This window comes from Lycium barbarum, chromosome 6 (genome assembly GCF_019175385.1).
Source record: "Lycium barbarum isolate Lr01 chromosome 6, ASM1917538v2, whole genome shotgun sequence".
NCBI classification, from domain to species: domain Eukaryota; kingdom Viridiplantae; phylum Streptophyta; class Magnoliopsida; order Solanales; family Solanaceae; genus Lycium; species Lycium barbarum.
Window position 1 is genome coordinate 113,046,085 of NC_083342.1, and position 17,565 is coordinate 113,063,649.

At 36.0% G+C, this 17,565-nt stretch overlaps 2 protein-coding genes and 1 non-coding gene across 3 annotated transcripts; 2 read left to right on the forward strand and 1 right to left on the reverse strand.

Moving 5' to 3' along the window:
* Nucleotides 1-1,878: 1,878 nt before the first annotated feature.
* Nucleotides 1,879-1,952, forward strand: TRNAV-CAC (transfer RNA valine (anticodon CAC)). The gene has a single exon. It is a non-coding gene; the product is annotated as a tRNA-Val (tRNA).
* Nucleotides 1,935-4,529, forward strand: LOC132645589 (riboflavin biosynthesis protein PYRD, chloroplastic). The gene is made up of 3 exons (XM_060362652.1): nt 1,935-2,435; nt 3,149-3,447; nt 3,546-4,529. Exons 1-3 carry the CDS (start codon nt 2,037-2,039, stop codon nt 4,135-4,137), a joined length of 1,290 nt encoding a protein of 429 aa, XP_060218635.1. The 5' UTR covers nt 1,935-2,036; the 3' UTR covers nt 4,138-4,529.
* A 9,083-nt stretch (nt 4,530-13,612) lies between these two features.
* LOC132644404 (NAC domain-containing protein 68-like) lies at nt 13,613-14,425 on the reverse strand. Its single transcript, XM_060361001.1, has one exon. The coding sequence runs from the start codon at nt 14,423-14,425 to the stop codon at nt 13,613-13,615; it is 813 nt and encodes a 270-aa protein (XP_060216984.1).
* Between the last annotated feature and the right edge of the window lie 3,140 nt (nt 14,426-17,565).

The window sequence follows — 17,565 nt, forward strand, 5'->3', positions numbered from 1 at the left end:
TGATATTGACCTAGAGTTCGAGAACGAAATAGGTCAATTTCATGAATTTTTTCTGGAGTTTTAAATTGCACAGTTAAAACTCGGGGGAGTTTTCAAATTTTAGCACATTGTGTTGGAAGTCAAATGCAGAAGTTTCGACTCAAATATATGATTCTGAAATTTATCGTGTTTTAGTATTATTGTCCAAATTTTATTTCCGCATTAAAAACCGGCTAAACTTTGAATAATTTTGAAACGTAGCTGAAGTTTAAATAATGTCCTAAAAAGTGGTTATTTATCAGTTTCATGCTTAAAAATAAAAATGAAAAAGGGCCAAAAATGCCCTTGTACTATCCGAAAAGGTCTAAAAATACCTGTCATCCACCTATTTTTCTAAAAGTATCCTTCTTTCGCCTATTTGACTCACTTATTTAAAACTGATAACCCCTCTTTTTTATTTTTATTATTTATCACATAGCGCTTTCCTATTGGTCGAAATTAAAACCCATCCGCGAGATCTTTTTCCTTCGCCTGACCCAGTGATCCATCCATGACCCAATTCCCATGAAAGAAAAAAGGATCCGCACATCAAACACAAGTGATCCTTCCAACCCAAGCCAATTAACCAGATCAGGGTCATTTGCACGATTACCTTCAAAGGCACTGGTCTTTAATTTTTGCCCTTTAAATTGGTGGTCTTTAATTTTTACCCTTCACCTAATACTATAGGTATGAGGTTCAAATCCCGGCTCAGTAAAATAAATAAATAAATTCACAAGGCAGAATTTCGTAGCAAAGTTAGGTCTATTCGGGCCAAAGTTAAGCCTCAGGCAGAGTTTTGGATGCAAAACTCTATCAGGCACAGTTTTGAATGCAAAACTCTACCTTGCGAATCTAAACCTCTGCCTTGCGATTTTTTTTTACTGAGTTAGGGTTCGAACCCAAAATCTTAGATATTAGGTGAAGGGCAAAATTTAAAGATCACCAATTTGAGGGACAAAAATTAAAGACCAGTGCCTTTGAAGGCCAATCCGCACAAAAAAATGACTAGATCATAGAAAGATTAACATGAATCACATAAAAAGAACGGCCCACTAGTTCTTTCTAAAGGGTGGTCTTTAAATTTTGCCCCTCATATTTAAAATCTTTAAATTTTGCTCTTCGGCTAAAATTCATGGGTTTCAGATTCGAACCCCCACACAGTCAAATTTTTTTTAAAAAAAATCGCAAGACAGAGTTTAAATTTCGCTATGCCCTCACCGGCATACACTTGTGAAGGAATTATCAAAGTTATGCCGGACTCGGCATACTTATGCCTTATGGGCAGACTTGGCATAAGTATGCCGGGTCCGGCATAACTTTGGTAATTCTTTCACAAGTTTATGCCGGGTCCGGCATAAAGTTTGCCCATAAGTATGCCCCCACCGGCATAAACTTGTTAAGAAATTACCAAAGTTATGCCGGACCCAGCATACTTATGCCAAGTCTGCCCATAAGGCATGAGTATACCGGGTCCGGCATAAATTTAGTAATTCCTTAACAAGTGTATGCTGGGTCCGGCATACACACGACCCAAACCTTGCCTTGCAATTTTTTTTCAATTTATGCTTGAGCGGGGGTTCGAACTCAGAACCTCATGATTTCTGCGTGAACGCTTAGAGTTGCAATGCGAAGGGCAAAAATTAAAGACCAGTAATATGAGAGGCATAATTTAAAGACCACAAATATGAGGGGTAAAATTTAAAGACCGTCCCAAAAGAAGGGCAATCCGCGCAAAAAAATGCTTTCTAAATGTAGCAAAAGAGCTTTGCAGCAATTACTCTCCACTTCTTGTCAGCGAATGAACAGATCATATTTTCAATTGATTTAGGTAAAGAAGAATAGTGGTAAGTCAAGCAAGTCTGGGTGGTGTAGTCGGTTATCACGCTAGTCTCACACACTAGAGGTCCCCGGTTCGAACCCGGGCTCAGACACTTTCTTTTTTGACATTTCTTTCTCAAGTATATCTCTGTCAAATTGGGGTCGATAGACAGAATCCAAATTGTACTTTTGTGAAAATGTACTGCTGCCCACTCTCACCTTCAAAAGATTTGATTTTTACTTCAAGAACATATCATGGGTTTTCTAATACTACCAAAAGGGTGTCCATTTCTCTAATTAGTTTCGGAAAAGAATCAAAAGATTCAATTTTTACTTCAAAACTAAATTATGGGTTTCAAAGTGCAGCCAAAAGGGTGTCTATTTCACCAACTAGTTTGGGAAATGGTGATGGTTTGGTCAATGTGAGATGTGGAGGTTCACCTGATGATGGGTTTTATATAAGATGGTGTGTGGAGATTGCTAGAAAAGCAGTTGGGCATACAAGTCCTAATCCTATGGTTGGGTGTGTAATTGTTAAGAATGGGGAAATTGTAGGTGAAGGTTTTCACCCTAAAGCTGGCCAGCCACATGCTGAGGTAAGTTGACATGAGTTTCTTTTTCTGTCTGTATCTATATTTAGCTTGATTGTTCCATGTTTATTTTTATTTTATCAGTGAATGCTACTGTTGCTTGTTTTCTTGGCTAATGTTTGATTCAACTCTTGAATTGAGGTTGCGAGAATTTGACATTCTGTAATTGAGTGAACAAAAATGATGTTTGGGTATAGTAGTGTTTAAGTTATATTTCTTGGTTTGGGAGCATCATTCAAATGGTTCAACTCTATGTTGCTCGGACTCTCCAAAAATGATGCTGCACACGTGTCGGATCCTCAAAACATGCACTACTGTTGGTGGATCCAACACGCAACCGTCGATATATTTGAAGAGTCCGAGCAACATAGGTTAAACTACTCTTAGATTGCACGTTAGCTCAATATTTTGGCCTTTCTCCATTTCATAATAAATTTTCTAATAAGGAATAAGGCAAAAAAGAGAAAAAAGATTGGACTAAGCATTTGAGGAAACAGATGTATTTTACTTGAATATTAGAGTATTAAAATAATAAATATATGTGATAAGACGTGTCTTCCATTCCATGAAGTGGGTAGGCTACTTGACACTTTGTCTGTGCTGAGTTTTCTATGAGTTGGACCTCCTTTATATGTAACTTTGGTTTGATGAGGAGCCGTAGATAGTGAGTCTGCAAATTTTTTTGTGCTAAATGCTTAAAATATGAAATGTAAATTTAGGTTTTTGCACTTCGAGATGCTGGTGATTTAGCAGAAAATGCAACAGCCTTTGTGAGCTTGGAACCATGTAATCATTACGGAAGAACTCCACCATGCACGGAGGCATTAATCAAGGCCAAAGTGAAAAAAGTGGTTGTTGGGATGGTGGATCCAAATCCTATTGTAGCTTCAACTGGTCTGAGTAAATTAAGAGATGCAGGAATTGAAGTGATCACAGGAGTTGAGGAAGAACTTTGCAGGAAGCTTAATGAAGCTTATACACATCAAATGCTGACTGGAAAACCATTTGTCACACTCAGGTATAAATTCGATATTCCCGCAATAGTTGTAACTTGTTACGCCGTGATTCAGGACTAAACCATTCAGCACGCTTATATCAGTTTCTCCGTTACAACAGGTACTCTCTCTCGATTGATGGAGATTTATCGGATCAGCTGGGTGCAGAAGTCATGGAGTCTGGTGGATACTACTCAAAGTTATTACAAGAATATGATGCAGTTGTCGTTTCTGCCTTCTTGCTGACTGCAAATTATTCTGTTCTTTCATCTAAAGAACCAGGAGCAAAGCAACCTCTTCATATTGTATTAGCAAAGAGTTCAGGTTCACTTCAACTCCCTTCTGTGACTGACACATCATCTAAAACTATAATCTTAAGTGATAAGGAGATTGCAGTGGAGTTTGAAGAAAGTCAAAGAGGGATAGAAACAGTAGTTTTGGATAGGATGAATTTAACAGCTATCCTTGAACATTGTAAGCGTCAAGGACTGTGCAGTGTGATGCTGGACTTGAGGGGAAACTCTGCTGATTTTGAGGAAATCCTACAAGAGGGTTTTGATCAAAATTTAATTCAGAAGGTTATTGTGGAAGTGTTGCCAGTTTTGGGGGGAAGTGGTAAAAGGGCTTTCAAGTATATGCAGCAAAACCGAAGGTTGAAGAATTTAACATCGAGGACCATAGGCGAAAGTATTCTGCTGGAAGGATATCTCTAAGTGGATGGAGCATTTTACTGAAATTATAATCTGCTATTAGATTGTATGTTTATGATGGTCGTACAAAGGTATCTTCCGGTTATAAGAGAGAGTAGCACAGGCAGCTGCAACAGGTCTACAAGCATATCAAAGTTACATCCTACCTCGAAAAGAGGGAACTCGATCTCTGGACCAATCACTACTTTATTCATGTCTCTTTAAACTATGAAAGGTCCAGGGTGAGATCGAACTTCTCTTGTCAACGTCGTACAACTGACTGTGCTTTGCACTAGAGTCTTGGTCCATTCAAGTTTTTGCTGGAAAATGTACCATATTAAGACAAGCATGTAATGTTGCATTCCATCCTTGCATCTTCAATCGGCAATAAAGTTGTCTGTGTGTTTTGGTCTTCACTTCCATTTGATCATGTGATGAACTTGTTAATTGCTTATCCAGTATTTTAACTAAGGTGTCACAAATAGTGGATCCAAGCACCATTTTTGATGAGTTTATCAAGTTCCAAATCGGGCATTTGAAAGCACCAACAAAAATACATTCCTCTCTAATTCTTAATGAAAAATCATGACTTCTTACAGCTCCTGAGATGAGGGATTTTTTATTTTTTTAAAAAGACACTGATGCAGGCACAAACACCAGTGAGAAAGACCAAAGTACTTTGTTTTATGCTTGCAATGCAATTCCTTCCGTGGCTCTAATATTTGGGAAAAGATTCGACAACATTTGAGTCAGAATTGAAAACATCATTTGAAGTTGAAGTTGAGAAGTTGTTTGTGGATTTTCAAATAGCGCAACTAATTTATACTTTAGTATCCAAGTTCTAGTGTTCTTGAGGCTGCTAGTTCAGAGAATCTATAGAAGAGTCTAAAGCTGCCACATCCACAACTAGGAATGTTCCTCTTCTTCCTTCTCCCCAACATCTTAGCTTCCTAAGAAGAAAAGATGCATCCCGACATTGCCCTGTTGCAGATCTTCCCTCACTGCAAGATTAGATAACTTTGGCCTTATGTCATCAAGGTACATTAGAAAATTTCTAATTCTTGCTATTATTTAGTTTAATTTCTGGTTTGCCAAATAGATTCCCCTGAAAGTTGAGTTTTGCATTTTCAATTTTTTGAATTCATGTGATTCCATTTTTCAATTTTTAACTTCTTTTGAGTTTTCGCGGTTTTTTGGCGTTAAATATGTTTTCTCCAATGTTTTGAGTATGACTTTCTTTAATGGTTTAATTTAGTGCTGCAACGCCTCTTATGAAAAAAATAAAATGCTAGCCTCTGTCATTGAAGGATTTGATTTCTAAAATATTTTTAGTAGAAAATATCAGAATTTTAGCAGGAAACTATCACATCAGCATTGAAAGATGATGGCTTTGGCTTAAGAGACAAGTTACCTACCTGTATTGAGTTGACTATGTCCCTTAATGCAGAGGAAATATAGAGGATCCATTTAGCAGTCCCCAACTGGTTCAGGATTGATGCTAGCTGGTTGATTGATAGCAAGACGATGGGTTGAAGTTTTCGCCCAAAACGGAAATGGGCTAGGGGTCATACATACCAATTGCTTCAGTTCTTTCCTTTCTTGACAAGCCCTTAGATTTGTGTATTACTTCTGTTGATGATGAAGTAGGTTGGAAAAATCTCAGAATTTTGTGAAGCAAAGTATTGCAGATTCTAGATTTCATTTCGCAGTATCATTGGGATATCTGTATGAAATGATCTGAGATATGTTCAGGTGCAGGGATGCAATGCAACATGAAATAACATAGTTTGCAAATTTAACTAGCAAGTGAGAAGTTTTATTGTATTCCCTCTGTTGATTGATGCAGTAGATATAAGACCATATGATGTACCAGAATTTGACATTTGTTGCAAACACTTTTGAGCATTTTGTAACTCTATGCTCTGTATATTCTATGTCAATAGTGCTTTTCTCTAGCCAAAAGTGGTAATACCTAATACCTCTTGTTGTTCTATACATTTTCGAAACTGGAGGAGAAATGAATTGTGGTTGCTTTGCAAACAGTGGCGGAGTCAGGAATTTTACTAAGGAGTGTCAAAATATAAAAAAGTAGACAACAACATACCCAGTGAAATCTCACAATGTGGGGTCTAGGGAGGGTAAAGCATACGCAGACCTTACCCCTATCTCGGAAGATAGGGAGGCTGTTTCCGGAAGACCCTCGGCTCAAGAGAAAACATATAAGGGGAGTCAACATATAGTATTTATGCATAAAACTGAAACTTTAACCTGGCTAAACAGTGTGATTTCCCGGTGAAGGAGTGTCAATTGACACCCCTTAGCATAAGGTGGCTCCGCCACTGTTTGCAAACATTGAAATGTTGGGATATTATAAAAACGAAAAGAAAGAGAAAAAGCAATAAAAGACAAATACTTTCTGCGTGGGTGGTCCATCCCTTTGTATATGTTGCAAACAATCTGAAGAAATCACCCACCCTTTTTTGCATTGTAAGGTTACAAGACAGTTATCTTCTCAAAAAAGGTTACAAGCCAGTTATGGAATTTGTTTTCGTCAATATTTGGTATGTCTGACCATGCCAAATTCCATTACAGAAATGTTGAACTGCTGGACCAGGGAGGTTCTGTGCAGGAAAGCTCAAAAGACCTGGAGCTCTGTTCCTACAATTATCTGGTGGTCTGTATGGCTAGAAAGAATTAACAGAATAGGCAAAAGAAAAAACATTCAGTGCCTTAAACTTAGTTGCTTTTTGGTGCAAACTAGCTTTTTATCTAGATGTAGATGATATTTTAGACACACTAGCTGATTTGCACAACTTGTAATTACGCCTGTTGCACTGGCTTGGTGCAATATTTTATTCAATATATTATTTACCCATCAAGAAAATAAAAATAAACAAGAATTGACTGGAAAACCTAAAATGAGAAGGAAAGGGATTAAATAATGAAGTTTTACCGTGTATCCTCTATGTTGAATTTTCAGCCCTGTCGATTGGCCTACTGTTCCTCTCAATTTGACAATCCAGATAAAGCATACTTGTGCGAAGTGTACCACCTTTTCCCTTTTTCTTTCGAAGATTCTGTGGCACCAGTACTTAAGAGCAGTTAAGAATTCCTGAATGGATATACATGACTGTATTACAGGAGTATTAGTGCCAGATTCTTGTTTCAACGGGAAACTGGCTTAAATAGTTTTTTCCCCAACACCAATCACAGTCAGATAACTGTGCTATGTCACTCTTTACACAACAAGAGGTGCCTTCCTTAAAGCGTAGAAGCTCCAGCTGATTGTGAAGTGCATTCTATTATATCATTTGATTAACAATTGATACTTGGACTTAGAGCTCAAATCTATATATATATATATATATTTTGATAGGTAGAGCTCAAATATTTTCAGGAGGCTTCGTTCATCACTCTGAAGTGAACAGTAAGTAGTTTTCTAACAACAGTTCAAGCTTGTAGCTTCTGTTTCTAGGTATTTTATTAGGGGCTGGTGAGCTGATCATCCTTGAAGGGCAAAGCTTCAAAATCTTGCTTATGAGCCTGTTGCTCTTACAGATTCTTTGCACATGCAACACCAACCCACAAATATCCTCCTCTTTCCGGAAGGTATATATTGGCCACCATCTATTTTCGTTTGCATAAGAGTAGTTGGAACTTCATATCTGTGAGGGCATACTTTGATATAGGAGAAACAGTTCATTCTTCTCATTCCCCTTAAGCAGGAAAACCTTGCATTTTGGTTTGGGCAATACTGACACTAGCTTCTGTTGTTTCAAGAAATGATGAGCTTTTCTTTTGTGGTAATAATTGTTTCTGAAATTCACCCAGTTTGCAGGAAATGCATCTATAAGAAGCTCTCTGATGAAGAGACAGAATGTTGTCCAATACGCAATATCGACTTGGGTTGTGTTCCATTAGCGAAATTGAGGTTATATATTTTTACTCTTGCTCTTTTCGTTTTTTCTGTTAATCCTCACATGCAAAGGTGTGGTTAAGTGCAAATTGATATATTGATGTAGATAGTTCTAGTTTTGCTTTTTGCATTTTTGTTCAACCACATGGAACATCTAGTAGCGTATCACACTTTTGATTTATTTCATTATGTAAGCCTATTAAATTTAACAACAAGGAGAGTACTGCATGTTCAGTTCCAGACTGCCTTGTTCTGTTTTCCCTTTGAAGTTTGATTTGCAACAAGAAGTTAGAGGCTTCTTGTATGAAAGATATCAGGTGGAAACTTTAGCTTTACAGTTTTTCTTGATGATACTATTTACTAAGAGGCCAAATGCCCGGCTATGCATGTATTTCCTTCTTAGATTTTACACCCGCTTCTTACTTCTTACTGACCTCATGAATCAATGATGAATCTGAGAGCAGTGCTTTATGCTCACAGGAAGTTGATATTTATATGAAGTATTAGGATTTTCTACTTTCTCCCACTGTAGTAGCTTCTTATTCTATATGTAGTTCATCTCCAAATAAGAAAGATTGCAAGTCGTTCATCAATATTTCGTGCTTTTTGCACATAGATGAGTTAGGATCTTAAGAATGCTGAGCAGAGATCACTGTGCAGTGCTCTGCAGGATTGTCACGATTGAGTTAGGATTTCACTAAGAATACTGTGCAGAAATCATAGTACTCTTCTGTTTTGTGCTATTTTGCCGCTAAGTTTACTAGAAGGTTATAACTGAATGCACTGCAAAATTTTGAATTTTCTTAATAAGTCGATATATTGATACGTTTTGGAGGTTCTGCAAGGTGAGACCACAAAGGCAATGACAAGTGATTGCTTGCTGGATATAGAGAGGAAACTTGACCATAGACAAAATAATGTGACTTGTACCCTAAGAATGAACTTGATAACATTAGGATTTAAAATTCACTTTTGTGGATCTTAGAAGAGAGAGTGACAAAAGAGAAGCGGGAATATATCTTACAACATTTGACTTGTGGATATTACCTAATTGCATATATCGTACAACATCAATGACGTCTTAGTCCCAAACAAGTTTGGGTCAGTTATACAAATCCTCACTGATTATTATGAGTTAAATTGCGTATATTGTATTAAACAAAATGGGGTAGCTTTCACCATTTGCCTTGGGCTAGGCTCACTGAGATGCTTCATTGGCTAACATCAACTTTTGCTGATTATGGGTGTGCATACGCGCATTTTATGCATATAGTATTCACTTCCGTGGTTGCTATATGAGGTTTTTCCGAAGCTTGTTTGCCCCTTCTTTCTTACTGGTCTCTTTTGGTTGTAACTATTACGTCAGCAATTTCTCTACTTAGTCTTGCTCCAAGAGTGCGGAAACTGGATGTATATTGGCGAACCTTTAAAACTGAGTGTGTATATATATATATATATGCCATGAGGACTAGGTTAGCATTTGATTTAACCCATTAAATTTGAGCATTTAACAAGCTGATCTACACACACTTCTTTTTGGAGTGGTAGGCATGCATCAGGCAGGTTCAAGTTGCAGGTGTACCAGAAAAACTAGGAAAGAAAGATATAACCTATATTAAAGTTGCAAGGACTTTGAATTGAAAATTGGTACCATCTTCTCGTTGTTCAAAGATAAATGTTGGACTAATGAGTTCTGATAAAAATAGGCGGCATTATCCGTTTTTATCTATTCTCTTTTGATGAGTTGGGATTAAAGTTGTATATAAAGCAGTAAAATCATGTATCATATTTAGGGTCCTGGAGTTTTATACCTTCCTATAAACCAGTACACACTTAGTTGCAAGTAATATTCGTACAAGTCTTCCCAGCTTTCTATTTCCTTTTATCATGGTCTCTGATAATTGATAATTGTCTCATTAATTCTGCTTAATTGTGGTCTCTCCAACACATCTTCATTTACTATTGTTTGGTTGACCTCTTTCTTGTAGCATGATATGATATGAGGGAATTATACATCCAGTCAAGGACAGTTCTCCTGAACGAGTTACACAGCTTCTTCTGTTCCATTGATTGATCTTGTTTGTCTATTTGAAGCTAACTTGCATTATCTTTATCTTATTTGAGTTACACAGCTTCTTCTGTTCCATTGATTGATCTTGTTTGTCTATTTGAAGCTAACTTGCATTATCTTTATCTTATTTGAAGGAATTGGACATCTTGGTGTATCACATAGTTAACACTATACTCACACCCGGCGATATTGCTTACCCTGCTTTTGGAACTGATTGGAACTGGAAATCAGACCCCTGCTCCTCTTAAAATTTATGGTTCTGTTAGTTGGAAATCAGACCCCCTTGGAAACGTATGTGGTTGGAGAGCATCTGGAGTATAGTGTAAACTGAGATGACAATTACACTTGGATGAGTTATTTAGATGAGCAAAACAATTCCATGCATGGAGCAAATTACCTTGTCTTCATGTACCAGAAGGGCTTAATATCCAACTCTAGCAAAGGAGATCAGTTAACTGCCACGAGACATGCACACAATGAAGCCACTAGATGAGGACCTTGGGGATGGGGGGCATTTTAGTACCTTGCCTGATGTATTCTTGCTGAGTTGTTCACATTTGGACTTATGATAATCCATTTGATCATAAGAAGGTTACAACAAAAAGCGATTCGTTGTTAGTTAAGATGAGTGTCGTAGAAATGCAGATATTGAGATTGATATACATTCATCTCACGTGTTCGATCCACGTTCATCGCACCACTTGTTATGTCTAAGTGTTCAAAGCAGTAAATTACTCAAAGCAGTTTCTGTGTTAAAAGAAAATCAGAAAAACCGTTGAAGACAAAAATCAGATGAAACAGAAAATTTCTGAACCCACAAGTTTCTTGTGTGTCCTTAAGAAATCTAATCCCGTCACAGTTTTCAAGGTTAATGGATTAGTTTCTCGTAGGATAGAATGGAAAAACTATTCTGTAATAGCGGCAATGCAAATTACAGAACTTCGGCGAACTCAAAAATCGATAGCAAATCACACTGGACACTTGCGTTTTGGTTTGAAAAAATTATGCAGAATGCCGAAGAGAGAGGGGAGTAAAAACGAAGATTTCTGGTTCTGAATATTTTTTTCAGTATCTGGAAAATGAGGCATAACTGTTTGGAAAATTAAATTCCGCGAAAATACATTGAATTAAATTATCACGGAAAATATTAGAATTTAGGAAAATAGATAATGACTTTTGGAAAATAAATTTGGTCCAAAAAGATTAGCAATCAATCATCCAAAGCTAAAGTCGAGCCAAGTGACAACAACAGTGCGAGGGGATTCTATATATAAGCACACAAGAAGTGCTTTCCCCCACCAATGAGGGACAAAGTGCCTTTGCAAAGTGAACTTTACTTGAATTTTATTTCCCTCAATTTTATTTTCTCACCATTTTTCAATTCACACTACACTCATCTTTAAAGCTCATGTCTTTAAATCCCAACACAAGTAGCACTTTTGTGAACAACTGTTTTTTAAACCATTTGGGAGCTGGTCTGTCTGTTCGGCATAAGTGGTTTAGGATAGTGTTTTGTAATAATTATCTTAATTTTACATATGTTGGTTCCATGAAGCTGAACAGATGGTGGCTAAAAATAGGGATGCTGCTTTTTCCTGTGCATTTGATCCGAATCTTAGAAATAACTTACTGATTTGACATTTTCCTTGCTCAAGCAGTAACCTAATAATTTTTCAATTGCAAAGATTATAAGCTGTGGTAGAACAGGGGAGTGTCATTACATATTTAAAATGAATTGGCTGTTGAGATGAATTTGTTACTTATTCCTTCGTCTAATATTTCGTTTCACTTGTGAATTTTCAAATTTGAAATATAAAAAATTTAGTAATGCAAATGATAAGATACACATCTATCCCTAAGCTCCACAATCACACTGCCATAAAAGTAGTAAGGAGGCCAACCTGCTGTAGTATTTTAGTTCTTTCTTTCCTTTGCCTTCACTGGTGCATACCATTCATTGATGGATATCTTTTGGGGGCGTACTTGTTTTGCAATCTTGAAGGTTCTTCGGACCCTGACTTACGGAAGTTCCGAACTGCAGGGCTGCCACCGAAATTCGTCAACGTATGCTTATTGTCAAATTTTTTCTTAGTAATTTCTCCATTTCAGTGCTTATCATCATGAAAAAAAATGAGAATCGGCGAATTTTTTTTTTTGCATTTACGATGGTTCTGATTGCAAGTTAAGAGTTCCTTGGTTTTGTGTCCGTGATGACACTCTATGTTGCATGCTTAGCCCCGTTATCTTATATGTACTTAGTTAAAGCTATATACAAACACTTGGTTGATATGGTGATTTGTCTTGACGGTGCCATGCCTATATATATATATATAGGTTCACAATTTTCTACATGAAAAATTAACATTCTTATTATAGCAAATGTATCAATCTGTCTATAAATGCTAATGTGCAGCCGTTGAATCTGCTGATGGATCTTCTAACGATCTCGCCTGAAGCACATCCTGATATTTTCCATGTCAATGATGGAGAACAACTAATAGAAAGATGTGAAGCCTTTTCTAGAACATTGGTACCATCAGGAATTCGTCCAAGATGAGAGCCGCGCCTGGAAATGATGATGATATGTTTCGTTGGATGAGCAAGCATTTTGGTGGTTTTTCATAACATTCCCAATGCTTCATTTTTGTACATTCGGTAGGTGGATTTACCTATTTGTACAAGAATATATATTTGACACAGCAAACAGTGTTCCAAATAAATCCTCTTTTCTAAAAAGAATTGTAAGAATTTACTGAAGTCATGAATATTTGTGGTCGGACCATGCTACGCAGTGAAGTCTGAAAGGTTAAAGACAAAAGTCACCAATTGCTTTTCTCACTCCCGTCAAATTCAAGGCTTAAACAACCCTTTTTTTTTTTTTTTTTTTTTTCTTTACTGGTTTTTCAACCGATGCCCCATAACCGTATTGAGGCTCCCACTACTTGGATTTGCGTTGCATTAGACACATTAAAAGGGAAAGCTTTTGACTAGGATTTTTTTCCATTCTAATGCTTGAACTCGAGAGGGTGGTGGAATTTTATTCATTCCACTATCCTCAGTGGTTAGAATTTCTGTACAACGTCAATGTTCAAACTTCAATAAGCATCAAACATCTAATCAGCTATATAGACCATTGCAACAACACTAATTAATAATACTGATTTAAGCTTAATTACTACTTACTTGTTATTAATAGTTATGGATAGCCTCAAAAACTTAGAAAAATTTCAGAATTTATTGTCCATTGGAAAACAAAGTATCCACATGCAGAATCAAGATGAGTTAGCACATAATCATGAAAACTAAAAATTGCATAGATAAAATAGGGCATCATCGACCTCAATTGTAGGAACCAAATTAATAAGCAAGAACCATTTAAGAGAGAAAAATAGGAAGGACGAAAAATCTGGCATATCTGCAGTACTTCTAAATTAGTTGTAACTAAATACTGTCATATTTAACGTACGTCGACCATATTACCGATCGCTAGCTAGTTACAAATTTATTACTGATTAAATACAGATATTAATTGTATCTAGATCGATATCTTCCGCAGAATAACCCAACAAATTTTGATCAAGTAGCTGGTTGTCTTCGACTTCAGTACCCTCTACGCATTCAACATCGTCTTCAGGACCCAACAAACCAAGTATATACTCTCCGACTTCATCTCCCACTAGGTAATCATTTATATCATTCGACGATATTCCATTAGTGTCTTCTTCCAGAACGGAACTAATATATTCTTCAACGTCTCTCATATCCTCATCATTAGCTATGTTGGCCTTGTTTCCTTTCTTCTTAGCTTCAGGTTTTTCCTTCTTCTTGATCTTACAAATTACGTAACCCTTCTTCTTAATTTTCGAAGCATCCACATAACCATTGTACAGAGAGTACTCGGTCATCAACCACTCCCCGTTGGCCTTGTTCGATGATTTGTTAGCGGGGATGTACTTCAAGCTCTTGAAGTATCCCATGAGTCTCCCTTTATCGTCAAACACCTCTTTTCCTTTGCCTTGTGGCTTCCATGTTCCCTTCCCCACTGTTCGTGCAAATCTTTTCCACTCAGGTTTCACTTTCTTCTGCGGTGTGATGAAGTAACGAGTGTTTTTGTTGGTGCCCTCATCAAAAATCTGCCATGGCTCCTTGTCAGCGTAAAGATCAACCTGCTGCATGAGTTGATACTGCTCGGGAAGTGGTTCGTTTCGTACAAACCCTGACAGATACTTCAACAGTTCCTTGTTCGTAGGATGAAATCGATATCCCATAGGACGTCGAGAAGAAGGTCCCTTAGCTTGATGATCACATGATGAGTATACTTCCATTGTTTTAGTTCTGCGAATTGGATGGAGGAAAAAGATTAATGTACGTAGTTCCTAAAACCCTAGAGCTACTCGCAACACTGATGGTGAAGAACGTAAGTTAGGTTTGAATGCTACAATATGGTTCTTAGAGCAACTATTTATATATATTTCTTGTTTTCCAAAATCTACTTCGAAAAGGTTTTCAGCCTCTCTAGGTTTGTGAATGAGCCAATACTTACGTAAGCTACGTTGTTTCCTTTTTTATAATTTTTATACACGGATCTATTTGAATTTTGCATTTTCTGGAATGTTCACTAGGGTTTAATTTCTTGTGACCCAAGATGGAGGGAATATTTCCTATTTACATTTTTTTTTCTAACGAGCGGCTAATACCGCCGTTATTTTGATCGAAGTTGGGGAAGCAAATTAAAACCCTAGTGAGTTGCGTAACACTGTGTTGATGAGCTTAATTTGTGATGCTATAATGATTCTTTAATTTTAGAGCTAAGTATTTCTAGATATTTATGATAGGGTTTTATAATATTCCTCAAAGGCATGCATGAGCGCGTAAATTCTCTTTTTTGTTTCTGATTTCCTACGAATTCTTTTTGGAAATAAGAAAAAAAAAAATTCCTTTTGGAAGAGTTTGGCTCGTGACCTGGCGATGCTACATGGAAATTGGAATCTTCCTTTTTTTTAGTTTTGTTTCTTTATAGTGGAAATATTTACTAAAGTTAATTATTATTCAACAAAACTACTACGTACATTTTAACCCTAGTTATTTCACATTAACATATAATTCATTCATAACTGTTAATAATGTAACTCTGCCAAATATAATTCTCGTACAAGCCCCTGGCGGAGTTTGGAAGGGTTTCATTTGACAAAAGTTTATGTCAGTGCGTAAACTACAGGATGCTAAAATGTTATTCCTAATAATAATTATTGACAATACGACGAGAAACTTTACTTTGTAATTCACACAACTGACAAAACTCATGTGAGGCTTGTTTATTCTCTTTGTTCCGATTATGCTGTACCATTCGAATTTCGCGAGTCAAACTTTTTAATTTTTACCATGAATTCGAATATGCAATCTTTAAGTCTTTTGAAATAAAATTGTCATATTTGAAAACTAAAAGTACAAGAAGCAACAATAATTGACAATTAAAAATATTAAAAAGCATATGAAAAATCACGGACAAAAAAAAAAAAACTCGTTTGATTCTTAAAACTCCAATGGTGTCACATAAATTGGGACGAAGAGAGTAAGTTTCACAATGGGTGAGACCCAAAATCTTATAGCTTTGATAAAAAAAATTCTAATATTATTTGAGATCGTTGTCGGAATATCCATTGCTTGATATATTTAATATATTGTTATTAAAGTAGAATTAGATTTTACTTGATTCCATCCATTTTCCTCTTCCTTGGACTACTGTTGAAACTTTTAATTCCTTAAAAAACAGTCTTCTTCATTCCTAATTTTTTTTTTTACTAAAAAGTTTTTAGAGGTAAGGAAGTTAGGATCAACTTTTAAGAATATTCATATTATGTTCTTTCTTAGAGTTTAGATATTGATGACAAATGATCTAAGTCATCGAACCACCATATTTATTGTTAGAGGGCAGTGACTGAACACACTTTTGAGTTTTGAGCATCACCTTGTTGCAATTTGAAGGTCAAATGAGGGTAATATTGATCTGCCTCTACTTTGATTTTCAATGGTAAAATTAGTCATGTATAAGCTAATAAGTCAAAAATGAATTGTGCTTTAATCCCCCATTGTTGGAATGGTTTTCGAACTAATTATTCTTTATTGCAAGAAGTCATATTACTTATTTGTAACAAAAAAACACCTTAACTGTCTCTACTTATTTTGTATGAAACGAAAAATTGCCAGAAAATTAAGAAAAAAATGGGAACCCCGAAAAGTCCATATCTTTAGTCACATAAAAAAAAAAATTATTCGATAAGCTCTGCCACATCATCAACTCCGATATTTTTCCCGCATAGTGGTGACATGAAAATTAGTATTAAAATTATTTGACCCGATAAAATATGTACTCCTTCTATCTATATTTTGAGCCGAGGGTCTTTCGGAAACAGCCGCCCTACCTTTCAAGGTGGGGTCAGGTCTGTGTACACTCTATCTACCCCAGACCCCCACATGGTGAGATTATACTGGGCTTCTTGTTGTTGTTATTGTTGCTCTATCTATATTTAAGTGATACTTTGCATTTTTCGAGGTTTAAATTATATAAACTTTAGCAGACATTTTATATTTTATTTTTAACCATATTGACATGAGAAAAATTAACTCATAGTAATATTAATTTCATATAATTTTTTTGAATATCTAAATTTAAATTTTAAAACGTTAAGTTGAACTAATTCAACGTAACTTCAAATATTAGGAAAATGTCAGATAAATTAGAACAAAAAAATTGTACGTATAGCCTGTTTAGTTCCCCTATCATCCCCCCAATGACACATGCGGCGACATAAAAAATCTTATGTCCCGGTTGATGACGTGACATAGATCACTTGACAATATTTGTTCATGTGGCAGCTCAACGGATATTTGGCAGCTTTTCTTAGTTTTGTTTTTGACATTTTCTGTTTTTTGCAAAAGGCCAAACTACTTCATTTTATGATTTGCCATGATAAATTAATTCCAATAAATCCTTGACTCACATATTTGTGAAAGGAATAATGATTCAGACAATATTTGAGTTTGAAATATTTTTTTATTTTATTTTAAATCCTCTATTATGGAGTGGGGTTAGGGAGACCCCAACCTGTATATATCAACTATCCGAGTTTGAAATATGTTTGTTGACTTTGATGTAAATATATTAAATACATCATTCAACATGAATTTTAATTTCACCCTGAAAATCACTATATATTAGAAATCCATCGCAAAAAAATGAAGTAGAATCAGTCATTGATGATCACGGTTCTCGACAATTTCATCTCTAATTTTATTATACGCAACGCCTTCATAATAGTAGAAGACTGTCTTGCATTCAACAATTTATTTTGGGCGTTCGAATACACATTTAATTTTTCCCTGGATATAGAATTTTAATAATATAGATTCCTGCTAGATCTCTTCCTTCTCCCTCTTCTTTCTTTTTCTCCTTCTTTCAAATGAA

Coding starts and splice junctions, on each gene's coding strand:
- LOC132644404 (XM_060361001.1), bottom strand. CDS start 14,425: ATGGAAGTATACTCATCATGTGATCATCAAGCTAAGGGACCTTCTTCT.
- LOC132645589 (XM_060362652.1), top strand. CDS start 2,037: ATGTACTGCTGCCCACTCTCACCTTCAAAAGATTTGATTTTTACTTCA. Junction 2,436..3,148: donor CTGGCCAGCCACATGCTGAG/GTAAGTTGACAT, acceptor ATGTAAATTTAG/GTTTTTGCACTTCGAGATGC. Junction 3,448..3,545: donor AAACCATTTGTCACACTCAG/GTATAAATTCGA, acceptor CCGTTACAACAG/GTACTCTCTCTCGATTGATG.